This window comes from Pyxicephalus adspersus, chromosome 3, assembly GCF_032062135.1.
Source record: "Pyxicephalus adspersus chromosome 3, UCB_Pads_2.0, whole genome shotgun sequence".
In the NCBI taxonomy this organism is placed as follows: Eukaryota; Metazoa; Chordata; class Amphibia; order Anura; family Pyxicephalidae; genus Pyxicephalus; species Pyxicephalus adspersus.
Genome location: NC_092860.1, coordinates 48,362,440 through 48,376,168, shown reverse-complemented (window position 1 = coordinate 48,376,168; position 13,729 = coordinate 48,362,440). Strand labels below are relative to the sequence as shown.

The window sequence follows — 13,729 nt, the reverse complement described above, 5'->3', positions numbered from 1 at the left end:
CAGTAATAACTAATTTATGAATTTTATTCAAGATATGGGAGAACATTTGTAAAGTTTAATAAACATATAAAAGATAATGTATTGTAAAAAAAATGTCACGAGATGCGTAACTTATTCTCCAATTTATTAATAGAATGATTCTAACTTCAAATGACATAATGGAGGATACCGGTTGAAAAAAATTCTATACATTCCTAACATCCTGTCTGCCTAAGCCATTTGTTATGATCAGGAAGCATATCTCCATTTTCTACAAATTAATGTCTGCTTTCCATATATTTCTTTACACCTGCACATCCAAATCTATCCTCTTTGTACTCACACTACCACTTAGTACAGCAATACCTATCAATTAGGGCATTTTAAAATATACTATGTAGCCAGAAGTATGTGAACATCATTTTAAATGATATATGATAGATAAATAATATATGTAAAACTTTATACATGTAGGAAGTTTATAGAGTAATAACCTCGGTATGCACTCAGTATATTACATACATCTGACCCCTAAACTCAGAACATGACATACATCTGGCCCCTGTGCTATGTTTATCACATGTTTGTGATGCCTGTCATCGTATGGTATGCACTCCTGAACCAAATCAGTATGCTTAGAATTCATTTATCCAAACCTCTTTCTGCCAATCCCACAATTTAACTTACCCAAGTTTTTCCCAGGGAGCCCGCTGAAATCTGGCAGCATACAAACACATTTTAGCAACAGTGCTCTTCCAACCTTGTGGCAGCAGTTTGGGAAATTACCCCAATGACTGTATCCCTATGCATAAAGCTAGGCCCAATAAGACTTAGTTTGACTCGATCAGTCTTGTTCCGCACAACAAGAAGACTAGACTATGCTCATTTTCAACAACAGGACTTTCCAAGGACCCAGAGAGCAACTATTTATTCTCATAACATTTTTAGTACAGTTTAGTCTGGCAAGGGAACCTCTATAATATCTAGAACCTCAACAGAGTAAAAGAGCAGCTAATATTGCAATATAATGGTTAGAAAATATATAGGAATTTTTTTTCTTTATCAAATTTCTACTTGTTTATTTTTATCTTAAAAACACTTAATCGCTATGGTCCCAGTCTCATGCACGGAGAGAGAGGACCACTATAGGGGTATCTGGAGGTGGTGTGAGCCCTGGGAAGGGCCAAGGAGCAGTGTCTAAGCAGTAACCAGGTTTTCTCCAGAGCCTCGGATGGTGAGGAGGTTGCGCTGCTGGTTACGGCCAGGTTGTGGTCCTTGAGCACACCAAGGTGGGCAAAGCACGGTACAAAATCACTAAGCAGAAGGATAGTCAAGGAAAGCCGGGGTTGGGACAGGCAGCAAGCAAGAGAGGTCAGGTCACGCCAGGGGACAATAGCCAGGGATCCAGGAGACAGACAGCAATGACGCAAAGGCCACTGCGGGCACAGGGAACACAGGAGACACTGGAAACAGCAGGAGGCACAGGTGATGCTGGGATATCCACAGGCAGACAGGAACACTGGCACAGCACAGGGAAGTTGGCTGGGAACCAACAAACTGGACAACGAAGGCTTAACACAGAAGCTGGACACAGGAAACACTGGATTAAGCAGCAGGTATACAGGAACTAGTTCACAGAACTAGAAAGATTGGCACTAATAAGACTTGTTGCACGAACACAAAGTGCAGTCTGTGAGCCAGCTATATACCCAGGGCTGATCAAGAGGCCCTGGCTATTTAGAGGGTATTTTGATTGGACGGAATTGATAAAGCTTGGAAACAGGCATGCCCAGCTTCAGAACTGCAAGCATGCCCAGGAGAGGGATGCCTGTGCTTTAGTGAGAAGGAGGTAGGTGTGACACCCAGAATCTCGATTTAGGCTATGTTCAGACTAACTACAAGATTGTGGTGTGGTTTCTACTTACTTATGCCTTAGGGAAGACAGCAGCCCCATAGAGAATAAATAGGTGTGACAGTGAACAGTACAGTACTGCGCAGGTGTGAGATCGGGTAACGTGTCTTGCTGAAAATTTTAAAAAAAGTGCCCATCTTACAGAGGTTGGAACTCTTGTGGGACTTGGACTAAAGTCCAACTTAGGTCGCCTAATGAATGACTTGCAACAAAACTCAGGGTTTTCCCCAGTGATTTGCAACTCGACTAGCGACTTTCTTTCTTTGCTGACAGCTGAAGGGGGAAAAGAGGAAGATGTAACAGAGCCCCCCACCCCCCTTTCAGCTGTCATTCTAGCATTCTAATTTTTCTCTTCTGACAGCTGAAGGGGGGGTGGGGGGAAGGCTGTGTTACAAAAGCCTTACTGCCTTCCCCCTCCAGTTGTCAGCAGAGAAAGCCATGGACTTAGAATGTGATCTTGTGCTCAAGAACAGGATCAGAGCTATGTTTCTATATGGGGATAAATTAAGTGACTTGACTTGGGACTCGACTAGGAAGAATTCTTGGTGACTTGAGACTTCACTTGGGACTTAGTGTCAATGACTTGGGACTCGACTTGGACTTGAAGGGTGACGACTTGGTCCAACCTTTGCTTTCTTATAAGGGGAAAGCCCTTATAACGCATGCGTGATCTTGGTTATGTGCAAAATGAGTAGCACAAAACTTCCTGGGATATGTATTATCCCAGGATATCCCAGGCTAACATCATAATGTTTTTGAGCGAACCATGAAATCTGTCCAAACATTACCTATTTATACCAAAAATATATATATGCAAAAATTGAACAGTGCTAATGTTTGGGTTTAGCAGAAATTGAACTGAATGTGCAATGTTTGGGCAGATTTTATAGTTGGTCCAAACTCAAACACCAATGCTAACCAAAAGTGTAGCTTCCCAAATTCCTAACAAGTTTTAGATCTGGAGTTTTTTCTTCTATATTCTCTTTCCTTTTTTTAAAGCTGAGCTCCCACACTTGCACAGGCTTCTCTCAAAAAATTAAATACTATTAACTAAAAAATTAGTGCGACCCTGTAACCATTAATACAGAATTACATTTATACACATACATACATTTGACTTGGTTTAGGTCTCTTGCAAACTTCATACAGAATAACTGAAGATTAAGAAAAAGGAGCCAATCAGTTTATGTGCTGATAAGAAGCATGCTGATAGGAGGAGAGTGTAGGGTGATAAAGGGATGAGCTGATCACTGTGCTGCTTCTCTTTTTATTGTCCAGTACCTGGCTGGAAATTCTTGGCCTTTCTGCATTCCTGAAGCCTGGCGGAGACATATTGTTCCCCAAAGTCTCTGCAGAAGCTGATGCTCCCGGTATGCCCGTAATAAATCCTATGTGCCCACTGCACAGTGTCCTATAGTGGTGCAGGATTCGCCAGGATGACAGGAGGAGAGTAGCAAAGGATTCTCCAAAATGACAATCAGTTCCTAGAGATTCTAGTGGACTATTTATTTTCATTGAGAGCTGTTCAATGGCATAAGTAGCAATAGGGATAAGTATTTTTATTAGGTATTTTATATTTATTATTATGACTTGGATATCCCATATGGCTGAGTGATAGCTGGCATTTACAGGGCACTGATGAGTGATGCATGTGCTGTATAATTGTAATAATGTAAGCCGACTTGTCTTTGTTTTGTATGTACTTATATAAATTGCAACATGAGAGGAAATATTTTATTTCACATTACAACACACAAACACTGAGCAACAAGATGAGGGAAGCATGGAACAAACAGAACAAAGCGAGAAAGCTCATTGGAGCAAACTGTGTCACATGATTATCGCATCCCAACCCGGAAGTGTGAGCAGACTGTGGGCAAAGGGAAGGGCAACACATGGCAGCTCAGCCATAGCAGGGACGTGTGTACAGAGACATAGACTGTGCTGTGTGCTACAAGGAGCACTGAGAGAGGAGGCAATAAACTGTGCTGTGTATCGAGACTGAATGTTATGAAGTAGGGCACATGATAGAGTGTATTGCAGAATAGTGAACAGCAGCCAGTGCAACTTCATGCTTGTGAGTGGTGACATAAATGGACAACAAAAGTTGTGAAAAAAGCCAAGAGAAGGGGGATACAGAGCCAGCAATGTCTTCACTGGAGACAGGTAGGCATGCAGAGAATGTGAAATGAGATGATTTACAGTTCATTCATTGTCAATAGGCTGGTTGATGCAGGAAGGAAACACACGTGTTGCAGTGCAGTGTGAATGTGTTGTGGTTATGTGTTTTACATGCATTGGTGTGCTGCAATCCCATTAATTTTTAATAAACTCCACAACACCGCTGATTTACTTGCATGTTAAAGAGTCTGCAGTTTACAATAGTCACATCTGTGCAATTCAGAAAAATACTTTTTTTTATATTATATATATATTATTATTTCCTTTAAAATAGCACTGTAGTTGGGTTTCTCTGCAAAAGCCAATGACAAATGGCTTTCTTGAACATCTATAACTCAAAGATGCATCATTGGTATCTGTGACACTGCTCTCTCTTGGTTTGCTTCCTATCTGTCTGACCGCTCCTTTCAAGTTTCTTTCAATGGTAACTCCTCATCCCCACTCTCCTCCCTGTTGGTGTTCCCCAAGGGTCAGTCCTTGGATCGGTCCTCTTTTCTCTGTACACCTCCTCTCTCGGTAGTCTCATATCTTCCTTTGGCTTATAGTACCATCTGTATGCTGATGACACTCAAATCTATCTGTCCACCCCTGACCTGTCCCCCTCAGTCCTGGATAAGGTCCATCCCATCATGGATGTCTGACCTATTCCTGAAACTCAACCTGGATAAAACAGAACTCATCATCATCACCCCTCTAATTCCGCATCTCCCCCTGACATATATCTAACTGTTAACAACACTGTTATTCGGCCCTCCCCTCAGGCATGTTGTACTGGTGTCACCTTTGACTCTGCCCTCTCACTTAACCCCAATATTCCTGCTTTGCCTTCAAATCCCTACAGAGTTATTGTCCCACTTACATTTTTGACTTGGTAAAAAAATACTTCCCCTGCCGCTCTCTCCGTTCCTCAAATGACCTACTAATGACTTCCTCACTCATAACCTCATCACACGCACGGCCCCAAGACTTTTCTGGAGCTGCCCCGACTTTCCTGGAATGGTCTTCCTCGTCCTATTCGGCTTGCTCCTACTTTCTGCTCATTTAAAAGAGCGCTCAAAACCCATTTTTTCAAACTTCCCTACCCATCTTCTTCTGTTTTTGAAACCGTCACTACTTCCCACCACTACATATCTCCCATCCTATTGTGTGTGAAATTCCCCCACCTACTAGATTGTAAGCTCTTTGGGGCAGGGTTCTCTCCTCCTGTATCACTGTCTGTATTAGTCTGTCATTTGCAATCCCTATTTAATGTACAGCGCTGCGTAATATGTTGGCGCTATATAAATCCTGTTTATTAATAATAATATAATAATAATAATTATAATCATCCACAAAGCAACCATAGGCAGGAACATGGGATCCATGGATGATGGATCCAGCTAAAACATTCACATTCCTGTAGTAAACAAAGAAATATCGTAATAGGTTAAAGCTGAGTATGTGCTTGTCACTGCACAAGAAAGGCTGCAACGGGTATTTTATAGGATTATAGCAGTGTAAAATATAAATAGGGAGGTTTGTTCTATGTTTATTGCAATACTTAGGTTCACACTTTCAGTGAGGTTGCAGTGTGTTTACCACTTCCTCACGCCAGAAACCACTGCTCAGGAGACGCTTCATTCTATAAGGAACGAATAGGGGCAGTAGTGACTGGTACTGGTACCACTTACTGCCACCCACTTTCAAATGTGCAGTGCTAGTGTTAGATCAGCTGGCAATGTGCCAGCTGCAGGGGAGCCACTTGGGATCATAAGATTTAAAGGTAGGTCTGAACTTGCCCTCATTCATGGTAATTGAAGAAATGGGGTAGCTGAATGAAAGTGCCTTGCCTAGGATCCTAGTTTGCCTTATTCTATTGCAGCTGGCAATGTATGCTATCAGTGACAGCTGGGTTAGAGCTTTGATCATATGGCTTTATGTATTCACTAGCCTTGTGGACTTATAAAAGACAAACATATTTTAGCTGTGAGGCCGCTAGACCCTGTGAGACAGAATGGAGACAGTGTGGTGCCCTTGACCCCATTTGCCTTGGCAAGGTAATGAACTGCTGATCTGGTGGCATACTAAAGCAGCGGTTGCCAACCAGTGGTGGTCAGCGAGAAAATTTTGGTGGTCCGTGGCTCTAGCTGGTGCACCCCCAATGGGGCCAGGTAAAGGACCCCCCGGGTCTCTGTACACAGGCTCAGACCTGCGATGGGAGAGTGGGGGGTTCTGGCAACATCTCTCTGGGGGAAGTTTATCCCCTTGAGTGACACACGACCCCCCACGCTTGCGCGCCATGCGTGACATCCAAAAGGTTGACGACCACTGTACTATAGTAGTACTGTTTATAATCAGCTTGGAGATAATGCCATTGCAATGGTGTGTGCAGTATTTTCCCTTTGTCACTGCTTGAAACTGAATGTAGATATTAGTAAAGAAGACTTACCTTAAATGAAATGTCATGAAGCCACTGGCAGCTGTTTTTGCATTTCAAATGCTTACACAGATTTTTTGGATACTTAAATTTAAACCAAAAAAATCAGCCTTGCCTTATTTTTTTTTCTGAGAATAGGTTACACAGTGTACTGTTGGTTCAGTCTGGCCAGATCGCTAAATTTACAGTTAGCAAAACAGTAAAGTACATTTACTGTAGCCCAGCTAAGAAGCAGAATCTACACAATGAGAAAATGTCACTAGTTTTGGTCTAGTTATTTTTTTTTGTTTAAATGTGCAAATTTAATTGTAAATCCCCCAAGCATAAAGCATTGCCTAAAATAACTTACAAAAAGTAACTTGCAGTTTTCACAAATAAGGTAAACGTCTAATTGCAAATGACAGCAGGGAAAGTAAATTATAGTCTATGCAATTGTTTTTGTGACTCCCCTCTTGTGTAATGATTCACCTAAAAAAAAAGATCAGCCCCTTGTTTTCTGTTTTGGTATTATGCAAGGGCTAGGTGTCTTATTTCTCACATTTTTACAGTTATGGCTAGTAAAAGTTTGCATTTTGACTCATGGGTAATTTTGCACTGAGAAGGTCAGAATGGTATGGTCTATGGTCAGAGATGTAATGCCCTTATTTGTTTGAACATTGGCTGGATTTTATAGTGCAATTCATGGAGAAATATATTTTATGTGGTGTTTAAGCTTATTCAAAGCCAAATGAAAGTCACAATGTGCCAGAATGAAATTGTATTACATTTGAAATATCCTGTAACAATAGTTGTACAGGATGCCTAAATATGACTGTTCAGTCCAACAGGCACCAGAATTTGATGTCATAATTGGCACTCAGTAACAGATCTGGTCATACGTTCCCCTCTCTAAACACGTTTGTGTAGGGATACTGTGTAAAAACTGTTACTGTTACTCAGCTATGTTATGACTGAGCACTTCAATGTGAGGGCAAGAGGTGAAAAGGTAAGTCGTTAGTAAAAAAACAGTTATGAATCCTAACATTTGAGGGTCCAGGACTTTAAAAAGGTATAATAATGTATAAGACATCAGCTGGGTTATGAACAATTAACTTGAATTTGAGGGTTAAAGAGATTACTGATGTAATTGTATGTTATGATTTACTGACCCCATAGAAAAAAATAGTTTATTCCTGTTTATTACCTTTTCTAAAAACATTTTAACAGGTTGTCTGCTGACCAAACCAATTGGGTACATTGAATCTTGCTTCACAGAAAAAAATGGAACACCCAGGCAACCATCTGTTTGTAGTTTGTCTCGTGGACGCTTAAGGATAAGCAAGAGTATTTTCAATAATCCCGAGCATTCTGTGATGGATCTACAGCAATACTCTCATGTGTGGTGAGTTTTTATAATTGGAATCTTGTCTAGAATGAACATAGTTTAATGTAGTATCTGTGTTGTATATTTAAAAAGGCAATAAATATCCCTTTAAAGCTTTTTTCTATTTATATAAACACACAATATTTACTTCCATTATCCAGGAAAGTTCCAGAAACAAAATACAAGGCTTAAAGTGTCACCAACAAGGCTTAAAGTGGACCTTCACTGACTGAGATTATGTAATATGACATTTGTGACCTGGTTCTTTAATATCCAACTTGCCTGGTTAGTATTCTAGTCCTCAGTCTATAATTCCTTGTGATCACGGACTTAGAATGAGAATACAGCTCAGGGGTTCAGATAATTGTCAGTTTTCAGTTTGCTTGTTTCAGGTGTGAGACCACTGACACCAAAATATCAGCTTTACATCCAGACAATCAGCATTCTTTAGGATCAGTTCAACAATGACAGTGTATATAATCTCACAGTGGTTGGTCTGCTTTAACAAGCATTTTCTTGTGCTGGAGGCCCATCCGTAAGAAAAAAATAAATAGGTACAAGAGGTACAATTAACAACTGCTTTTTACTTAGAACTGAAAAGCACTTTGTTATGCCAGAACTTTATAGTACTCTGCTTGTACCTCTGTACCATATGTACTCTGTACTATATGTGTCAGATCTGGTGAACAGAGAGTTTTTCATATGCATCATGTGGGAGAGTACAACAATTGAAGAATAAATGAAGTCATAGCAAAGATAACATTTATATGTGATGGCAAATACCTCCAAGTAAAGAGTTTTTTTTTGTTTCCTATTGTTTGCCCCAGATACGGCATTTTGCTGTAAAGCTGTAAAGTCACTGGGATACAATCCATAACAGAAAATAAGGGAAAATCCTCCGGTGGGGACGGAAATGGATAAAATACAACAAATTATTTCTGACATATTTATGATTTTGTATATGTTGTTCTTTGTTCATGTTTTATATTATCATTTTATTTGCAGGATTCTGTTTATTTTCCACAAAAATGGACGTTTAAGTTGCAAAGCAAAGGTTCAACCACCAAGACTAAATGGAGCAAAAACTGGGGTGTTCTCCACCAGAAGTCCTCATAGACCCAATGCAATTGGACTGACTCTTGCCAAACTAGATAAAGTAGAAGGTAATGTAAATGTAGTTAAATAGGTAATCATTTTCTGAAAAAATCTTTTAAAATGTAGATTACAGATCTCCAGCCTTGGTTGGGGCCAAGCTGCAATATATAGGGTTTATTGAAACATTGTAAGCCCCATATTACCTCTCTTACATAAATACATTTGAGGGGACCTTAAATAACATAAAAGGAGATGTACTGGTAGCAGCATAATGCTGTCATACCAAACCTACCGCTCCAGTACCACATCTGGGTTTCTAGTACTTTTTTGACCCTTATAGTTGAGTTCCTTTATATGCTTTCTTGGAGTTTAATGTGATCACATTAGACTTCTAATGTGAAAGAACTTGCACCAGTATGTTTATTAGACCAAAAAGTAGCAAATATGAGAATATCATGGCTGATATTTCCATACACTTTAATATTTCTGCCTTTGCAGAAAGGAAAAGATTTATTATTTAACTTACAGTTTAAAGTTTTCATTGGTAGGCTGAGACACAATCCGTGTGGAAAAAATCTGTGCCTTTAGCTAATTTGCTATTAAAATTATTCAGTTTAACCTTTCAGCTTTCATTACATACCTTTAGATACATTGATCATCACTACCAAGTCTTTGTTCTTTTCTTTGCAATGAAGCCTGATTATGTTTTGTGGTAGAGACCAGCAGGGGGTTGTACACAACTTCCTGAAAATATTTGTAGTAACACCCACGTTTGATTCTAAGGTTCCATGATTAAAATAATTTGAATGACAGAGATGTTCTGGAAAGAGATGCTCTACTGTACAACGCATTGAGGTATAATTTAAAAATAAATGGCAATGTAGTGCACTGCACATGGAGCAACATTTAAGTGTGAATGGGCCCTAAAAGAGAAAGTTATGCAACCCTTCTGTCTGTGCTGTCTAAAAAGGGTATGTGTATCTAACTGGGTTTTATAAAAAGTGGCTAAACAGAATTACTAATACATTGACCTAAAAGGTGGTACACATTTGTGTATTCAGCTTTTTGTATTTAATTCATTTTAAATAGAATGCAAAATATTCTCTGTGGAGGACACCTAGACTATTTTTGAGCAGATACATGTTCTGCTAGCTCAGAATTAATTTACTGGCATATACATATATATGCTTTTATATTATCAATGATTAGAACATCAGTAAGAGGCACAATTTGGTATTGAGCTGCTAATTATAAAGCTGCATATATCATCTTTTCTTTGATTTTTTAATCTACTTTTACAGCAAAAAGATCTATAAATTACATATATTGCAGAATCATTGATTTATTTTTAAGCCCTTTAGATTGATTACAGCCTGTTTTTATAAAAAAAGGTTTTTCATTTGATCAAGATGACTGATATGTAAGGCTTCATAATAATTCAGTTATCTTTCTTTATTATTATGAATCACAGAGCTTTCTCTATTAATATGAATTGGAGCACAGTCAATCATATTGAGGCACTATTTAGTATCATAAGGCAACAGTGGTTTCTTATTGAATCCTATTGGTTAAAATAAACCTATCACTATCTTTACATGTGTGCATGAAACACAATATATATATATATACACATTTTTTTTCTTATATACATTTTAAATGAGACCTGTTCCTGTAGAAAGACTGCACAGCATAGGCAATTAGTTTAATGTATATATTTTTTTCATTACAGGTGGAACACTGTATCTGTCTGGAATTGACATGATACATGGAACTCCAGTTATTGACATTAAACCATATATTTCAGAGTATGATTCACCACGGCCAACTCACTCATTTGTAGGGGAGCCAAGAGAAGAAAACAAACAACTAGAAGGCTGTAATATTACATCAGAAAACCATCACAAGACATCTTACAAACAAATTGATAAAATGTGCTGCTATAGTGAAGAATATAAATTGGAAACTAAATCTGAGATATCTAGCAGTCACAGTGAAATATTAGGTGAAGGTAAAGACAATGTGGCTTTGGATGAATCATCTCTTTCTATTGAAGATTCATGTTCACTGCAGGAATCTTCTTCTGGCCAACTCGCAAAAAAATTAAATATACAGGACCAAAGGACAGAGCTTACATATCAAGTGTCCACAAGTTTAAAGGACGGTGAAGACAGTGCCAGCACTTGTGACAGTTTTGTCCCAACCTGGGTGACAAAATCACCTGTTCCCAAGTTGAAAGTCAGATTTACACCACATGCAGAAATGGAATTAAAGCAATTTAAAGCAGCATGTGACTCGGGTGAGAAAATGTCCTGCATGCTGCATCATAATAAGTGTAGACTTTATTGTAATTGTGATATATTTTGGTTTTCTGATAAATTGCATAGCAGGAGAACTTTAACATAGATTATTAACACTTCTTAAAAGGTCAGTTTACTGATATATTAGATTTAAATTAGCTTAATGGCCAATAGTCAATCAATGGTTTCCTAAATGTCTTATATGCTGTAGAAAAGATCTCTTTTAGGATAGAAGGTCCCAAAGGTAAACTTTAACAGAAAACACATGCCACCTAGATATGCTTATCCCTATCCCTAGATATATGCAAGAAAGGTATGCAAACCAAATGGTTCAAAGTAGTGGGATTTTTAAGGCTTTTAAAGAAACCAAAATAAAATCAACAACTTTTATTGCAGCTTATTAAAAGAAATGAAATCATTAAACCAACAACAATCTACTACAACATAGTAGTACAATATAGTGATTCATATGAGACCCGATACACATACACATCATTGTGTGACACTTCAGAAAGTTAAACATACTGAAATGTTAGCCATTCAGTAACAATTTACCATTTTTGCTCCATGTTACCATGTTACATTTACCATATTTTAGTGCAATGTAATGCAATTAGGAAACATGGTCAGCGTAATGTTTAAAATAAATAGCCATCATCTGCTTGTTTTTATTTTTACAGGGGGACCATCTTTTCGCTACTTACAGTCATTTGAAGAAGCCAAGTGTGCGATCAGCACAGTGTTATCAGCAGACCCTCGTTCAGTTTACAGGAGAAATCGTTGCCTAGATCGATTGTTTTATTTCAGCCTTGATACCATGCACATGACATGCTGGTTTGGTGATGACTTTGTAGAAGTAGTTAGAATACAGCCAGTCTCACAGACTTGATACCTGTAGTTTTTAGGTTCTAGATTTAAACTCACTTTTTATTTGGAAACAGTTAAAATAGCTCACAGGTAAATATACCACTTTTAAAAAGGGGTTTAACAGGTCTGAAAAATCTTTCTTTTTCTGTGTTTCTAAGTGAACATTTAGTGAAGTTAGATTGTTACTCCAACCTGCTGTATTGTCATGTCAGTCTAGAGCTCTGTAAAAGATTTAAAGAGAGTGCAGCGTATATGCACAGACCTGATGGGGAAAATTTTACCAAGGGGAAGATTTTAGCAAGCAGATTTGCACATTCTGACAAGGCCTGTTATCTAGTTGGATTATGGACCAGTGATAGGGCTGGAGCAGGGGCTTGGCAAAGGTGCAGTTGTACCTAATACAAGAAAGAATGAATTTTATGGGTGTTAATGTTTTAGGATGGCTTCACACTATTGGTGCATGTTGGGTTGCAAAGACATGTCACTAACATACCTTAATTTATGTAGGAAATCTAATTTTATTGCAACATGATACAATCACACAAAAGCATTGTAGTGCCAAGCTGAGCTACTTGTTCAATGCATATGTGTTACATATACATTGTACATCATTTTCTAAAAATAAGAAAGGATCATTTCCCCATCGAAAACTGTCATTTTATTAAATCATGCATTAGTAGTAGTAGCATTATTCTAGCACCTAGGACAGCTGCTGTAGGCACCTAGTGCTGTCTTGTCAGTGTAATCGTGCTTTTGCAATCACATACTCAGTTGGGGTAAGGGGGATCTTGGAGTCAAGTACATGTTTTGCTTGCCTTAGCAAGTGTTAACAACAATAGCATGACCCATGTATCGGAATGAATGTGCCCTTACTCCATAAAATGGCACTGCTATTGTTCAATTAGTGTTAGCAGACAGTAGTCCTTTCCTAAAATGTAAATACTGATTATCAAAGACAGTATATAAATAATAGATTTTAAGAGAAACTGTCATAAAGACAGTTGGAAAGCATTTTAAAGTAACACAATATTTTACAGATTTTTTTTTCTTTTTTAAAGGCTTTTATTAATATTACAATGTCTGCTCTAAATTGAACCACCATCTGGTTGTGACTCCAAAGCCAAAAGGCTTTAATGAAAATTGCAATTCTATATGTAGGGTGCAGCACCACCTACTGGTAAAAATCGAGATCTTCAAAGAAGGAATACAGTTTTTTTTTTTTGAATTTTGGATTTTTTTTATATCAATACTTCTTGAATAAATGTATCCAGTTATAGGCTTGGAATGCTGACCATAATTATTTATGTACTTTGTATAAATATATGTTTGCTTTTATCTATTTATTATGAATTGTGATGGTGATTTGTTTATCCATTCTACTATAGCAGATGCATGGTCTTTTTTGACAAACTACCATTACTATATCTGCTTTATCAAAGAGTTATATATTAACTGGAGCATTAAAGAATGTATCGTGCATTGCATTAACTAACAGTCTAATAAAAATGCAAAGTGTCCATGCAGGGTGTGCTATTAGTAAACATTACTACACTTTGACTAGCACAGTGTATAAAAATGTTTACATGTTGGCTGTACTGTTTAGTCTTTTGTTGCTGTGG

At 38.1% G+C, this 13,729-nt stretch overlaps 1 protein-coding gene across 2 annotated transcripts; it reads left to right on the top strand.

The window, feature by feature from the left end:
* Positions 1-3,762: 3,762 nt before the first annotated feature.
* TRMO (tRNA methyltransferase O) lies at positions 3,763-13,451 on the top strand. 2 transcript variants are annotated; one of them, XM_072404463.1, is made up of 5 exons: positions 3,763-4,057; positions 7,695-7,869; positions 8,857-9,014; positions 10,676-11,242; positions 11,924-13,451. In XM_072404463.1, exons 1-5 carry the CDS (start codon positions 3,985-3,987, stop codon positions 12,130-12,132), a joined length of 1,182 nt encoding a protein of 393 aa, XP_072260564.1. In that variant the 5' UTR covers positions 3,763-3,984; the 3' UTR covers positions 12,133-13,451. The 2 variants fall into 2 exon arrangements, with proteins under 2 accessions (XP_072260564.1, XP_072260565.1); XM_072404464.1 differs by lacking the exon at positions 3,763-4,057 and adding an exon at positions 8,013-8,136 and having other exon boundaries at positions 7,758-7,869.
* The last annotated feature ends 278 nt before the right edge of the window (positions 13,452-13,729 follow it).